The sequence below is a fragment of the Scyliorhinus canicula genome, chromosome 8 (genome assembly GCF_902713615.1).
Source record: "Scyliorhinus canicula chromosome 8, sScyCan1.1, whole genome shotgun sequence".
Classification (NCBI taxonomy): domain Eukaryota; kingdom Metazoa; phylum Chordata; class Chondrichthyes; order Carcharhiniformes; family Scyliorhinidae; genus Scyliorhinus; species Scyliorhinus canicula.
Genome location: NC_052153.1, coordinates 155,131,406 through 155,147,536, shown reverse-complemented (window position 1 = coordinate 155,147,536; position 16,131 = coordinate 155,131,406). Strand labels below are relative to the sequence as shown.

Here is a 16,131-nt window from a genome sequence, read left to right as displayed (position 1 = left end):
CTTTCTCTGGGAACATTTAAAATGTCAACAGAAGCAGAATTCCAAAGGGATGGGGGGTGGATTGTTGTTTCATGGTTGAGGTGTGTGAAGATTGGGATGGGGGGGGGGGGGGGGGGGGGAAGGGAGGGAGAGAGAGAGAGAGAGAATGTTTATTGTACCATGTCCATAGTATTGTTATTATTATAAAAACTTGCAAACACCCTAATAAAATTTTTTATTTAAAAAAAAAAAATTACAGCTGGCTCCAAATGAAGAGATGGAATGTCTGTGCCTCACCTGTGACAGCACATTAAAACACGCCATAAGCCCATGAGGCTGTCTGCATTCTGGCGTAGCGCCTGCGAGGAGTATCCAGTGCTGAGTAAAACAAACATTTAGTTGCTATTGCCCTTCACTAGGACCTACATGTCTGAGGTTGGATTTTCCACCCTCCAAGATGAAGACAGCACAAAAGAACCAGCTGAACTCTGCACCTGATATGCACATTGTGTCCCCTCTCCCCCCCCCCCCCCCCCCCCCCCCCCCCCCCTTCCTGATTGGAGTGACATCGTGAGGACCTAGCAGGTGCACCTGTTGCATTACAGTTAAGCGTGAAGGTTGGCCGGTGTGGGTCGTGAAGATCGACCGTCATGGGTCGCGGAGGTTGGGCAGCTGGTAAAAGTGGGACCCTGGGGGAAAAAGATGGAGAAACCCTGTTCTAGACTATATTTCAAATACTGCTTAGGTGCTACCATTGTTCTGACCATTACCTGATACTCCTGAAGTGGGATAGCCAACATGTCTGCTTCTGTTTCTGTTGTTCTGGCTGATAACCATATAAATTCAAATTCTGATAACTCAGGCAAATCTTTAACAGTCTGCCTTTTTGGTGTTTTGGGCTGCGATGAAGTAATTTTAAAAACGCGATTAAAATTTTAATCCAATTGGGAAGGGAGCTGTACTATCCTAACGTCCATATTATCACTGTCTGAATTGTGGTTTTAATTATATATTGGCTTTATTTGGTAACAAAATTCTAACTTAAATCGACAGTTTATTTACTGTCACATAACAGAAATTATGTCACTGAGACTAATATCAATGCAGTTAGAGAGATTGGATGGACAAAAAACAACAGCTCACTATGGGTGCAGGGTCAGGTGCAATACGCGAAAGTTGGCAAAGGAATTGCTCCACTAGGTGGGAATTTCAGATAAGAGATCTGTTTGTACAGTTACTGCATTCTGTTCTGAGATGACGTCTGTGCTTAATTTAATTTGCTAATGGAAGCTTTCTTGGCTTTGTCCTTGTAAAAGACATTGTTAGAAATGCCTTTTGGGTTTTGTGTGAAGGACACAATGATCATTTTATACGTATAGATATTTGGTATGAAAATTGGATAAGCTTTGAGGTATCAATTGAACTTTCATTTCAAACCTTAAAACTGCTACTAAAGAGTTCTCTGCAGAATTCCTTTAAAGGAATCATGAAATTTGTCTCTAATAACACAAATTGGGTATTCTATTTATCACCACAGCATCTCTAAAATAATTTAAAATATGCATTTAATCTGTATGTTCTAAACAGAGAGAAGGAAGAACAGGCAGTAGTCCACATTAGTAAAATTGTTCTGTATCTTATTTGGATTGAAAAACTTAAATCAACAACCCCAATCCAGAATTCAACCCATGACTGCTTGCACACTTGCCAGAGCACCCAACATTCTTGGATTTCAGAATATTTAGTGATTTTTATATATTTGTATTTTGTGATGACTTTGAGTAAATGCTAGAAATGTACAGTAGGTCAAGAACCAATAGAATTAATAGAATATCTTTTTTTTTTTCAAGTGAGATGCTTTTCAGATCTGCCTACGTGAGTGTCTAAAATAATGAATTGCCTGGGCTCATACGCAATACATTGCTTGAATCGCTTATTACGTTTCACCTACATTGTGAAGGTTAATGTGTAAAGCTCAGTCAGCCATTTAAATTGGATGTTTAAAATGCATTTTGTTTGCCATATGAAACAATGTATGTATACTTTGGGCACCTATGCAAAGGAAATGTTAGATTTACTTCATCCCTAAAGTGGGCTGTTCTTAATTCATTATAATACAATGACGGCCCCAACAATGCAAATCTCATTCACCTGGAGGTCAGATTTCCTTTTAATGCCAATGCCTCCTATCGTATTATGTCCCCACCAGTCTGCCTATCCCCCAGCATAGATATAAATCAAACATGAATGAAAAGCAGTAATAGGCCATTCTGCACCTTGAGCCTCCTGTGCCATTGATTAAAATCATGGCTGATCTAATTGTGGCCTAACTTCACATTCTGCCTACTCCTAAACTACCCTCTTATGGACTAACCTGATTAATACTACACTCCTGTATGCTTCACCCAATGCTGGTGTCTTACGTATTTATGTTGTGTACCTTGTGTTGCCCAGTTATGTATTTTCCTTTATTTTCATGTACAAAGTGATCTGTTTGAGCTGCTCACAGAAAAGTACTTTTCACTGGCCCTTAATACACGTGACAATAAACAAATCCAAATCCAAAAATCTTTGACTCCCTTGGTCAAAAATCTATCCACCTATGCCTTTAAAATATTCAGTGACTCTGACTCTATCACTGTCCGGGAAAGAGATTTCCAAGATTCATGACCTGACGAGAGAGAATTTCTGTCATCTCCGTCTTAAATGGGAGACCCCTTAATTTTAAACTGTCCCCTAGTTCTAGTCTCTCCCACAATGGGAAACGTCCTTCAGTATCTACCTTTTTACCTTATGTTCCATAAGATCCCCTTTCATTCTTGTAGACTGATATGGATACAGCCCCAGCCTGTTCAACCTTTCCTCATAAGATAAACCCTCGTCCTAGGTATCAATCCAAGGAACCTTCTCTAAATTGCTTCCAATATAAAAGACCAAAACTATACACAATACCCCAGATGTGGACTCACTGGCGCCATGTACAACTGTAGCTAAACATCCATACGTTTATACTCCATTTCCCATGAACAAATGACAGCATTCCTAATCACTTGCTGTACTGGCAGACTAACTTTTATTGATCAGCCTACCGGGATATCCAGTTCCCTCTGGACAATCTTTCTATTTAAACAGTAAGCTATCTTTTCTATTCTTGCCAAAGTGGGCACGTTCACATTTTTGCACATTATGCTCCATGTGCCAATTTGTTTCCAACTCACTTAACCAATCTGTGTCCCTATGCCTATACGGACTCCTTATTTCCTCTTCACAGTTTACTTTCCTACCTATTGTTGTGTCATCAAATTTAGAAACCATGCCTTCAGTCCTTTCTTAAATCATTGATATAAATTTTAAATAGCTGAGGCTCCAGTGCTGATCCCTGCGGCACTCCACCCATTACATTCTGCCAAATGGAAAATTGCCCATTTATGCCTGCTCAGGTTTCCTGTTAGTTAACCAATCTTGGCGAATATATTGCCCCTACACCATGTGCTCTTATTTAGCAAAGTAACCTTTGAAATGGCACCTTATCAAATATCTTGTGGACACAGTGCAACCACAGGTTCCCCTTTATCCACATTGCTTGTTACTTCTGCAAAGAACTCCAATAAATTGTCATTCTGTGGTACAGACCTGACAATTGTTGCAAAAATGACACGGTGTCAAAGCGTTCTGCTCTGCACTCATCAGGATTCTTTGTAAAAATACCAACAGTAAAGGGAAAATCAATTTATACTGCAGGAGAAGTGTGCTGAATGCTTGGCAAGTGAACCCAAACTGGTAGAGTTGAGAATGCACCAGGTAAGAGTTTACTGCCAAGCTTGTTCAAATTCAAAGCAGGCAGGCCAGCTCTGGTCATGGCATTATCAGGAGGAATGAACCAGGAATGTCCAGCCCCAACCTTTTCTTTCGTTTAAAAAGGCACAATGGATGGACATGCCCTGTCTGTCACAAAAGACAGCTGTGTGTGTATATATATATGTAGCTTCTAACAAAGTGAGCCACATTGTGAGCCTGACTGATAAATCTTAAGTTAGCCTACGTTTTTCACGTTCAGTCATGAAAAGCGCCCAGACTACCTTGGGTTACCCTGGAAGAGTAAGGTGTCTCAAAACTTTGAGCAGCAGGCGAAGCTAGTCATTTCATGCTGTTAACTCTGCAGGTTGTTTTCTCCATCATCCGGATACTACTGTCAACCAAAAAGACATTCTACCTCTCACATAAGAGTAATGTGGTATATGAATTTCATGGCCAGTGTGATGCCAGCTATGTAGGCTGTACGTCCCAACGACTGGTGGATCATATCAACAGAATTACACCAAAAATCAAGATTCAGTTGGTCTCGCAGTGTGGCTCACCTATGTATGCATGCTAGAAGCTATGTATATTCACGCACGGCCCTGTCCTTTGTACACAGTAGAAGCATGCCCATGCATTGTGTTTTTTCAATTAAACAAATCTTGGGGGAAACGGCTATTTCTCGGACCATTCCCCATGGCAGTTTGACCAATCAGTCAACCTGGCAATTAACTGTTGGGTGCATTTCCCCCATGGCAATGCCTCTACCAGGTTCCACTTGTCAACCAATCAGCGCACTCTTCTCATGCAGGATAGAATGTTGTTCTCTGTGCGATTGGTTTTCTTGCAAACTGCCCTGATGAGTGCAAAATGAAAAACTTCAACAGCAAGTCTCTTTTTCAGCCACATCCAACATGTTAGTTGAGCTTTAAAACCATGTTGAATTTGTATTGTGACCTCGTATAACTTCCTGAATAGATTTCAGCAATTTCTCTGTGCCAGATGTGAAGCTAACTGGTCTGTAAAGCTTTCTGTCTCCTTCCGTGACTAGATGAGTCACATTTGTAGTTTTTACTAATTTCCCATTTCACTTTGGCCAGATGGAACCTTTCCAAAATACATAGGATTTTCTAGGGAATTTTTGAAAATTAAAATACAGGTTGAGCATCCCATATCTGAATTGCCTGGGAACTTTCCCAGAGCTTTGTGGAACTTCCCACTCATAATGCCACGTCGGTGTACGGGGGGGGGGGGGGAGACGACAAGTGCGGAGTTTGAAATTTTTCGTTTTTTGGAATTTCGGATGAGGGATGCTCAAACCTGTAATTGCATTTACTATCTTAGCAGCCACTTCTTTTCAGACTCTGGATGAATTCCAGAGCATCTAGGGACTTGTCTGTTTTTAATTCTAATAACATTCTGAGTACTCTTTCCCTGGCGATTATACATGGTTTAAGTTAGACCTGCATCTGCAGATTTTAGTTTCCTGTTCCAATGTGCTTTAATATATTTACTTCCTCCTTGAATAGATCCTTGCCATATTAGATGTTCGAACATTTTAATTTTTCCATCACTGAAATGATAGAGCCATAGAATTTGTACAGTGCGGATGGAAGCCATTCAGTATATCAAGCCTGCACCAACCCTCAAAAGAACATCTGACTGGAACCCTGCCCTGCCCCAAAACCCCACCTACACATCCTTGGACACTGGGCAATTTAGAGTCATCGGACTCGAAACGTTAGCTCTTTTCTCTCCCTACAGATGCTGCCAGACCTGCTGAGATTTTCCAGCATTGTCCCTTTCGTTTCAGATTCCAGCATCCACAGTAATTTGCTTTTAACAATCCACCTAACCTGCAAATCTATGGACTGCAGGAGGAAACCAGAGCACCTGGAGGAAACCTACGCAGACATGGGGAGAATGTACAAACTCCACACAAATAGCCACCCAAGGCCGGAATTGAACTTGGGTCCCTGACACGGAGCAGCAGTGCTAACCGCTGTGCTGGTTGATTACCTGATAATATCCTGCCTTTCATTTTAAGCAGATCATTCATGCCTCACTCAAGTGAAATTTTGAAAACCTTTGTGGCATATTTTCCTTTTCTTTCCCCTTTCCTTCCTAATTTTGCTAAAGTCCATGTTTGCGCTCATGGGTTATATCTGGAATATTAACCTGCCTTTTCTCCACAAATGCTGACTGTTTTTTCAACATTTCCATTTTTTTGGTAATCTAAATCTCACATATTGTTTAAACGAGAGTTCTCCTTACAGCAAGTACCTGCTCACCTTCAGCTCATCAATACTGTCAGATTAGTTTACCCTAGCTGGTTGGATATGATATTCCAGCATTGATTTGTAAATAATTGCTGGTTAATTATGCCGCCTTTAGAATGAAGTAATTTAGTTTAAGCTGGTTATCTCCTATGTTTTTTAAAAAATCTCCCTATTTATACAATGCAAATCAATTTATGTCTGAGGAAATGTTGCATCCAAAAGGATTAGCAGCATTTACACAGTTTAATAATCAGATACATGACATGTATTGTTGCATACAAAAAAAGAAAAGGGGGAAAGGCTGATTTATTGTGAGGGAGAGTTCATGCACAGTGGTTAGCACCATTGCTTCACAGCACTAGGGTCCTGGGTTCGATTCCTGCTTGGGTCCCTGTCTGTGCGGAGCCTTAACGTTCTCCGTGTCTGCGTGGGTTTCCTCCGGGTGTTCCGGTTTCCTCCCACAAGTCCTGAAAGACTTGCTTGTTAGATGAATTGGATATTCTGAATTTTCCCTGTGTATCCGAACAGGCGTCGAAGTGTGGCGACTGGGGCTTTTTACAGTAACTTCATGCATGTTATATAAATTATGCAGGTTGGAAGTTACGTGATTGTAAAACTCCTGTTTATTTCCTTTGTTCACATTTATTTTGTTGTTTTTGGTCCGTGGATCCATAATCAGAATATGCCAATTAAGCAGAAGACCCAAGCTGAAACAGCCTGCTTGTCAAGTTCCCAAGTTTTTATGTTTGCCACACAATTTGAGCCACCTTTTCCTGATCCAACAAGATATTTTAAAACTGCTGTTACAAAAGTTTTCTGCAGTGCCTTGGATCAAAGACACAGAAACTTGATTGCTATTAAACTGGCCTTCAGGCTTAATGGCTAGAATCTGCCTGTCCTGTTGTCTTTGAGACTATGAAATGTTAACTGCCTGTCCTGTTTCTCAGGGTCTTGGCAATTACTTGAAAGGATCCTGAATCAGAAGCCTCTTAACCTTCAGATGTGTATGTGTGTGATGTGTGTTAATTGTAATAATAAAATTGTGAGACAGTTCAGCTTTCATCTATGCTCTTCCTCTAACTAATCTGAATTGACATTCCATGTTCAATGCGCTCATGAGATGTTATCGAGGGTGAATAGGGAATACTTGGCACAATTTTATGGCTTGAATTTTACTGGCACCATGTTTTACTGTCTAGTAACACAATTTATGTAACTCTGACTCATCTGTTCAAGGCTTATGCAAATAACGTGGCTGACCGACATTATAGATTCTGTCTGATGAAGAAAGTGTGTGCAGCTTGGAAATCAGAAATGCAAACAGAATGGAGAGAGAGAGTAGAAAAAGCATGCCAAGCTCGTGCTGAGGAGGTCTGTATCCAGTTATCCAGCGATTATGAGAGAAAACTTGATGCGGTAAGTAGCAGTGAATATTTTGAAGAAAGGTTTCAATAATCTTTATTTGTGTCACAAGTAGGCTTACGTTCACACTGCAATGAAGTGACTGTAAATCTTGTGTACATGAGCAATTGATCAAGTAAAGACTCAGTAATGCACATATATGCCTAATGCAAAATATCTTGGCATGGTGATGGGATATATATCTACATGGGTTCTTTTGCATTTTTAAAGCGTTCTCTGCAGCTGTTCCACCAGATTCTGGGGAATCTTCAGAAAACCCTCATATAAATTCCTCTCCCCGCTCTGTTTTGGAACCAAAACTCATACTGCGAGCCAACCGCAAAACAATGAAAGATTTCTGCGAAACACTTCCCTGAATATTGGTAATGGTACTGGAACAATCCTTTCCACCCATGACTCCACCCCCCAATTTTGTCTTGACACTAGAAAAGGAAAAAGGTGTGGTTAATGTGTTTGAGAACCACAATACAAATATTTGTTAAATCTCTACTTTACAACACTCTGGAATATTCATTGCGGGACAGCCGATGGAAATGCAAATATTTATTAAATGTGCTTGTTTCCGAGACACGAAAATTGCCTTCGTTCCTTGTGAGTGTTAGAACATAAGAACTAGGTTAAGAAGTAGGCCATCTGGCCGCTCTAGCCTGCTCCGCCGTTCAATAAGATCATGGCTGATCTTTTTGTGGACTCCGCTCCACTTACACGCCTGCTTACTATAACCCTGAATTCCTTTACTGTTCAAAAATCTATCTATCTTTGCCGTCAACTCATTTACCTTGTTTCGAATGCTCCAAGCATTCCATTAAAGTGCTCTTATGCTATATTTTATACCTTTTTTGAATCCTACCACCTTTTTTGAATCCTCCCACCTCCATTGGTAACATCTACTGAGTTGTTCTTCCCTTTAACTTTTTTCATAATTTTCCATGTACCCACCTCCCCATGTGCTAACCTGCCGACTTGTTTCCCATTAACCATTATACTTCCTGTAGTTTTATCCTTCCCTTCTCCTCCACCCCCGCTAGTTTAAAGTCCTGTGACCACCCTATTTATCCTTTCCGCTAGAACACTGGTCCCAGATCAATTCAGGGGAAGACTGTCCAAATGGTACAGATCCCTCCGGGGACGGGGGGAGAAGCAAAAGACCGTTTTCGAAGAAAGATATTACATTTGTATTAAGTAATCTGAAATATTTAAGAAATAAATATCATGCATTGTTGAAAATTGCAGTCTTGTTTTCTCATATCAATTTTCATTTAAAATTTTAGTCAAAGGAAGAACTGGAAGGAGCAAGAGCAGAAATAAGATGGTTGTTAGCCGAAAAGGACAAGTATACTGATTCTATGAAAAAAGCATTCATGCGTGGTGTATGTGCTCTCAACCTAGAGGCAATGAGTATGTTTCAGAACGGAAGCAGAAGAGTGGAACACGGTCAGTACTCATAGGAAAGCTTGGTAATGGAAATTGTGGAAAGTTTATTCGTTGATGGATATTTTGGATATAAATAAAGTGAAACTGTTCATACAATTATCTATAATTATTATTCTAAAACTCCAAAAAGTCAAAGCCTTTTCCTTTTCCCTCGTTGAATTTTAGTGGTTTACCACCACAATTTTTCCTGTGGTCTATTTACAGTTCTGCAGCAAAGACTTTATTGTTTCCTTGTTCCAAGAGTTTTTTTTCTTTCAAGTTACCAGTCTAGTTCACTCATTTCAGTCCCTGCTGCTCCTGTCTTGTCCACTGGCCAATATGAGTTCTTTGTTTCAATTTGTATTCAATATCATGGCCAGCCCAGCCTCTGATGGTCATTAACCCACTGAAAAGCTCTGGGACATTTAAGTATCTTTATAGTGTCAATGAATGAGTGAGACACAGGTGGCCGGCTGAGAGGGTGACATTGTTGTGAGGTTGTGTCGGAGGATCAAGGTGGGGGTCGGGGTGAGGTGGAGGATGCACTTGGGGATCCCTCGAAAATCCCAATGCAAGGATTCCTCTGAAATGTCCCAAGAACTCGGGTGTGATTCTGCTACTCCCTGGGACCTTCCCCAAAAAGTCTCCCCTTCTTGATATAGATGTTGCCTGGATCGTTACCCAGGGAATATTGGACAGGAAAGAAACCTTGTCTAACTAGGTAACTATACAATTAACCACCCCCTTGGCCCTCTGCCTTCCACACCCTCGGCTTGCCGGCTCCTCCAAGGGATCCTATGCTATGCGGAAGGACTCCAAGGACAGGTATGCTCCACATTTCTGAAAAGACCCGTTTCAGAAGTCCGGGCCAAAGATTCAAAGCTCCATCTTGGTGCTTTAAAAAGAAAAAGGTGCCAAGTAGCAATCCAACAGTGATTGCCATTCCTTGGAAGATTCAACCTCACCTACTTGCGCTGCTGAGACTTCATCGATATTAGAAATAACCCCGATATGTACAGAGAAAAAGTGTAAAAACTAATCAACCCATCAAATACATATCACACTTTTGAGGTACATAGACTGAAACCTTCAAACAACATACATTTAAGTTGGCCCACACCTATTTAATTGGATAGTGAGACCTGCACATTTGTAGCTAGAACTGTATTAATCTTGGTCATTCATCTTGGTTTATATTTCCAGGATATTGAGCAGCAGGCCTGCCTAAATGGAAATTAGTAATCAGATGAATGTAGCTGTTCATAGCTTTTGTTTTTAACAAGATACACCTGTTCATGTTTTCAGGAATCATAGTTAGCCCGAATTGCCTTAACCTGAAAGCAGGACTACTTTTCTTCAAGGTGGCATCCATAGATAATCATCTCTATTGTAAAAAGTATTTTTATAGTACTTGTCTGTCTTAAATATTTCCGAACACTTCAAATACAATGAATTGCTTTGAAGTGAGCTGCCGAACAATTGCAGTGCCAAAATCAACAAAACCAATAAATTGTGAAATAAATAACAAAAACAGTATGAAAAAGTCATGTTCATACTGCATAATGCTGCAGACTTTGCTTTGACTGCCGTGCCTATTTCTGGTCACTGGGACTCTAAATATTTGAGCACTGTAATGCATAGAATAACCAAAGGTCTATGTTTAAAAGATCTTCCTGGTTAATGTTACAACCCTGTTCTACAGCACTTCCACCCTCAGCAAAGTGTAGTGCCCAGAATTAGACACGTTAGATGTGAGAGGTAGGTTCTTTACACAGAGTGGTGGGTGCGTGTAATGTACTGCAAGCAGAGGTAGTGGAGTCGGAGTCATTAGGGACAGTTAAGTGACTCTTGGACAGGCTTGAAGGGGTGTAGGTTAGATTGAACTTAGATTAGGATAAATGGTTGGCACAACATCGTGGGCTGAAGGGCCTGTACTGTGCTGTACTGTTCTATGTTCTCCAGTAAGGCCTAACCAGTGATTTAAGTCCAGCATAACTTCCTTGCTTTTGCGCTCCATGTCTCTATTTAATCACCATTTAAATTTGTGCATGTGAACCCCCAAATCTATCCCTACTGCCCCTTTAAAATTGATTAACTTTGTTTATTTTTGAAAGTGATCATCTGTGACTTCTTCAAACTTGCAACCAGTTTTGTCTCTGAAAAAGTCAGTGGATTATTGAATTGAATTAATAATAATCTTTATTGTCACAAGTAGGCTTACAATAACACTGCAATGGTTACTGTGAAAAGCCCCCTGTCGCCTGTTCGGGTATATGGAGGAAGAATTCAGAATGTCCAAATTCTCTAAAAGCACGTCTTTCGGGACTAGTCGGGGGAAACCGGAACACCCACAAAGACACAGGGAGAAGATGCAGACTCCGCACAGACAGTGAACCAAGCTGGGAATTGAACCTGGGGCCCTGCCACTGTGAAGCAACAATGCTAGCCACTGCGCTACCATGCCATGACATGCTTTTTACATTCCATATTAATCAGCACTCGGACTCTGCTGCTATCACTAGATACATGTTTTACAATTTGTGGGCCTATACAACTATAGGCCGGTGAGCCTCACGTTGGTAGTAGGTAAATTATTGGAGAGAATTCTCGGACAGGGTTTATACCCATTTGGGAACAAATGGACTCATAATTGATGGTCAGCATGCTTTTGTGAAAGGGAGGTCGTGCCTCTCTAACTTGATTGAGTTTTTTGAGGAGGTGACATAAAATGATTGATATGGGGAGGGCGGTGAATGTTGTTTACATGGACTTCAATAAAGCCGTTGACAAGGTGCTTGTGGCAGACTGGTACAAAGGTGAAGTCACAAGGGACTGGCAGATAGTGTTGAGGATTGTCAGAGGATGCAGCAGGGCATAGGTTGGAGACATGGGCAGAGAAATGACAAATGGAGTTGAATCCGGACAAATGTGAGGTAATGCATTTTGGCAGGTCTAACATGGAGGGGAAATATGCCGTAAATGGCAAAACTCTTGGGAATATCGAAACTCAAAGAGATCTGGGCATGTATGTCCACAGATCTTTGAAGGTGGCAACACGTGGACAAGATAGTCTAGAAAGCATAAGGAATGCTTGCCTACATCGGACGGGGCATCGAGTATAAAAACTGACAACTTGTGCTACAGTTGTATAGAGCTTTGGTACGGTCGCACTTGGAATATTGCGGACAATTATGGTCGCCACACTACCAGAAGGACTTGGAGAGGATGCAGAGGAGGTTTACCAGGATGTTGCCTGGTCTGGAGGGTGTTAGCTATGTGGAGACGCTGAATAGACTCGGGCTGTTTTCATTAGAAAGACTGAGGTTATGGGGTGACCTGATAGAGGTCTACACAGTTATGAGGGGCATGGATAGAGTGGATGGGTAGGCACTCTTTCCCATGGTGGAGGGTCAGTCACCAGGCGGTGTTCAAGGTCCGTGGAGCAAAGTTTAAAGGAGATGCGTGAGGCAGGTTTTTTTACGCCGAGGGTGATGAGTGCTTGGAGCGCGTTGCCAGGGGAGGTTGTGGAAGCAGATTCATTAACGGCATTCAAAAGGCATCTTGACAAACACATGGATAGGATGGGTATAGAGGGAGATGGAACAAGGAAGTACTGAGGGTATTGGCAAAGATAGCAGGGCGTTCTTTTTTTTTTGTTTTGTGATTCAGATGAATAATTGGTGGAAAAATATTGAATCTATGGTACTAAGAAAAAGACATACTGAAGTGGAGGGTGGCACAGTGGTTAGCACTGTCAGCGCCATGGACCCATGTTCGATTCCGACCTTGAGTAACTTTGTGGAGTTTGTACGTTTGCCCTGTGTTTGCGTGGGTTTCCTCCGGGTGCTCTGGCTTTCCTCCCACCGTCCAAAGATGTGCAGATAGGTGGATTGGCTATGCTAAATTGCTCCTTTGATGTCCAACGGTTAGGTGGGGTTAGGGCTATGATGGCACAAAACCATCCATGGTGCATGCCTCAATTTCTCCTGCATGCCAGCCGGTGACCTTCCTGCAAAGTCATAAAAATCATCCTCTAAAGAAAATAACCTGGATAGTGTTCAGTGATAAAATTCGAACAAAAAAAGTATTGCATCGTTTAGGAGCTTCAAAATTGGTTGAAGAATGAAATTGTAGTTTCCCAACCATCCACTCCAATTGACCTAATGTCATAAGTAGGACATAACGTTAAAGTTCTGCAAGCTTTACTGTACTCCTACTTTCAACCTTGCCTGTAATGGCAGTGTTGACACCACTCTAGAGCTAATTCCCATCAATAGACCATACTTAAAATAGGCTGACACCCTATCCACTTACACTCCTCAGCAAAAGTTGAGTCCATACTCTTTTTAGCTGCTCATTCTTTTCAATCCATTTTGCTTCCTGCCATCTTTTTCCCTCCCCATCTGAAAATTTGAAATTCAGAATACCTGCAGATGATTACCACATTTATTTTCCTTGTTACATTTCCAAAGGTATAGCGGCTCAGTATAATTTTTCATACAGCATTCAATTTACTCTAACTGATCTTATTCTTCTAACACCCAATCACATTCGGAACCAGATACACATTTGTGTTTTTATGGTTTGTTTAATAAGACTAGGTATGAATCTTGATTTCTAACTTTTATTTTGTTCATTCTTCAACACAAGCCATTCAATCTGAGGGCACAGATTTCAAATAATTGACGAAAGACCAGAGGGGAAAATTTACAAGAAGTGTTTTTAAGCAGCAAGATATAATGTGGAATATACTAAAAGGAAAATTACCATAGTCCCAGATGACTATAGGCTGTTTTCCCCTTTTGAGGGGGAAAGCTGACTTGTGGTAATTTTACCTGAGGATAACCACGCCTCAGGTGAGGGGCAAGGTTGAGAAGGTGAGTCTTCATGAATAACCTCAGCCGGTACGGGGATTGATTAAGCTGTTGGCCTTGCTCTGCATCACTCACCAGCTGTCCAGCCAACTGAGTTTGGAATGTACTGCTAGAAAAGGTGATGAAAAGGGAGGCACAGTGGTAGCACTGCTGCCACACGGAGCTGAGAACCCAGGTTCGATTCAGCCTCCCCAACAGGCGCCGGAACCTGGTGACTAGGGGCTTTTCACAGTAACGTCATTTGAAGCCTACTTGTGACAATAAGCGATTTTCATTTTTCATTTCATAAAGTAGATTTAGTCACAACTTTCAAAAGGGAATTGATGGCTGGATAAAAATTTGTTAGGGCTATGAAAAAATGGGGCATGGAATTAATTGGATAGTTCTTTCAAAGAGTTGAAACAGCAGTCGCGGCAAATGGCCTGTGCTGTATGGATCTTCCTTTGCTGCGAGTCTGTGAACCAGTTGACCCTTGGGGAAAAGATCTATAAAACCAACATTTCCCCTCCTCACCTGTACAAGTCAAAATTCATGGATAACACATTTTTTTGACGAAACATTTTTTGATTTGTCCTAAGTATGTTCTTGGTGTGTTCCCCATCAAAATATTGGTGTGGTATCTGAAGAAGGGCCACTAAATTTACCATTGGTTTAAAATTTTGATCTTTGGTTCCAATTTGATCACTAAATCGGTGGTAATGGAGAATATTGACTTTAAAAATAGTTTCTCAGTGAATTGCAGGAATAACGGCTCCAGTAAGAATCTGAGATTCGTACTGACCAATTTTCAAACTGATTCATGTTAAATCTTCAGCATCTGATGTTGGAACGCTGACTAAACAGAAGTTGCATGCTACATTCCAATTGCTTAAAATATTACAGCTCCATGAAAAAAGCTACCATAATTTTGATCACTTACATTTAAATAGAATAGATGATGAATTTAAATAAACCTTTAAAGCTAGATTAGTAAATTTAGATCGCTTTTTGTACTGTTGAGTGATGAATTCAGCTAGAAATTATCTGCAGGGCATTTGTATCAATTTGCAAGAACACTGTCTTTCCTCAGACCTAAATTATAGATTGGGTTTTATGGTTATAGAACCAGTGTGTTCATGTGCAGCAGAGTGTAAAACAACTGTTAAAGATTCTTCTCCTAAACTGCTAGCACCTATCTAACCCACCCAATTCTCTGCGCTACCACCGATTTAACTTGCCCAGGGATATGGTTTTATTGGTGTTCATTGCCATACTATAAATTATCATAAGTGACAGTTCCTCATGTCTGAGGCTAATACACAAATACCAGCATGCAATTCAACTATAATGAACACCGTAAGTAAGTCCAAACGTATTCCCATTTGAAATTCGCATTCATGTTTTCCAGCAAAAATCACTGGATAGAGAATCAGTCCAAACGCAACCCCCCTCCCCAAACTGGACCACGTCATTTGTTCTTAAAATCTTGTTTTCACTGTGCACTAATCTTTGTTCTCCTCCTTAATACATTCTGCTATCTTACCTTTTATCCCACTGTTGGCACCTTCCATACTCCTTCACCCTATCGTTAATACCTTTTGGGCAGCAAGGTGGTGCAGTGGTTAGCACTGCTGCCTCAGGCTCTGAGGACCCGGGTTCGATCCCGGCTCTGGGTTACTGTCCGTGTGGACATTGCACATTCTTCCTGTATCTGTGTGGGTCTCGCCCCCACAACCCAAAGGTGTGCAGATTAAGTGGATGGCCACAGTAAATTGCCCCTTAATTGGACAAGAATAATTGGGTATTCTAAGTTTTTATATTAAAAAATACTTCCTGTCTTTACCCATACGCATCTTTGCAATTTCTCTTTGCTCCAGCTATCACTGACCTACTCTGCTCCACCTCCTGTAATCCATCACATTTCTTCCTCTCTTTAGCTCTGAAGGGTCATTCAAACCGTTAACACTTTCTCTTTCCACAGATGCTGCCACACCTGCTGAGTTTTTCCAGCATTTTCTGTTTTCACCCCAGTGCTATCCCAGTTGAAATTGAACTAATTTGATCAAAATTGGTGACTTAATTAGAATGTTTGTTTCAGTTTTATACGATGCAGTTTCACACTGAATGCTGGTTTTTATCACAATCAGCCATTAGGAAACACTTTCCTCACTCTATTCATTCTGCTCCTTTATAAAGAGGAACTGCTCAACTTTCATAAAAAATAACCATGATTTGATGCTGTTGAATTTTTCTCTCCACTGTGCCATTGCCCCCTCACCTTCTCCTGAGTGTGTTTGCCAAGGGTGGTCATGACCGGTGCAGACTTGGAGGGCTGAAGGGCCTGTTCCTGTACTGTATTGTTCTTTGACTCTCAACTTTGTTTACAT

At 41.1% G+C, this 16,131-nt stretch overlaps 1 protein-coding gene across 6 annotated transcripts in view; it reads left to right on the top strand.

The window, feature by feature from the left end:
* Positions 1 to 16,131, top strand: part of poc5 (POC5 centriolar protein homolog (Chlamydomonas)) — a 128,918-nt gene that overhangs the window by 70,841 nt on the left and 41,946 nt on the right. For all 6 annotated transcript variants that reach the window (XM_038805511.1, XM_038805513.1, XM_038805512.1 and 3 more), the window contains 2 exons: positions 7,293 to 7,472; positions 8,750 to 8,912. In XM_038805511.1, the coding sequence (XP_038661439.1) occupies positions 7,293 to 7,472; positions 8,750 to 8,912 (343 nt within the window). The remainder of the gene's footprint in view (positions 1 to 7,292; positions 7,473 to 8,749; positions 8,913 to 16,131) is intronic.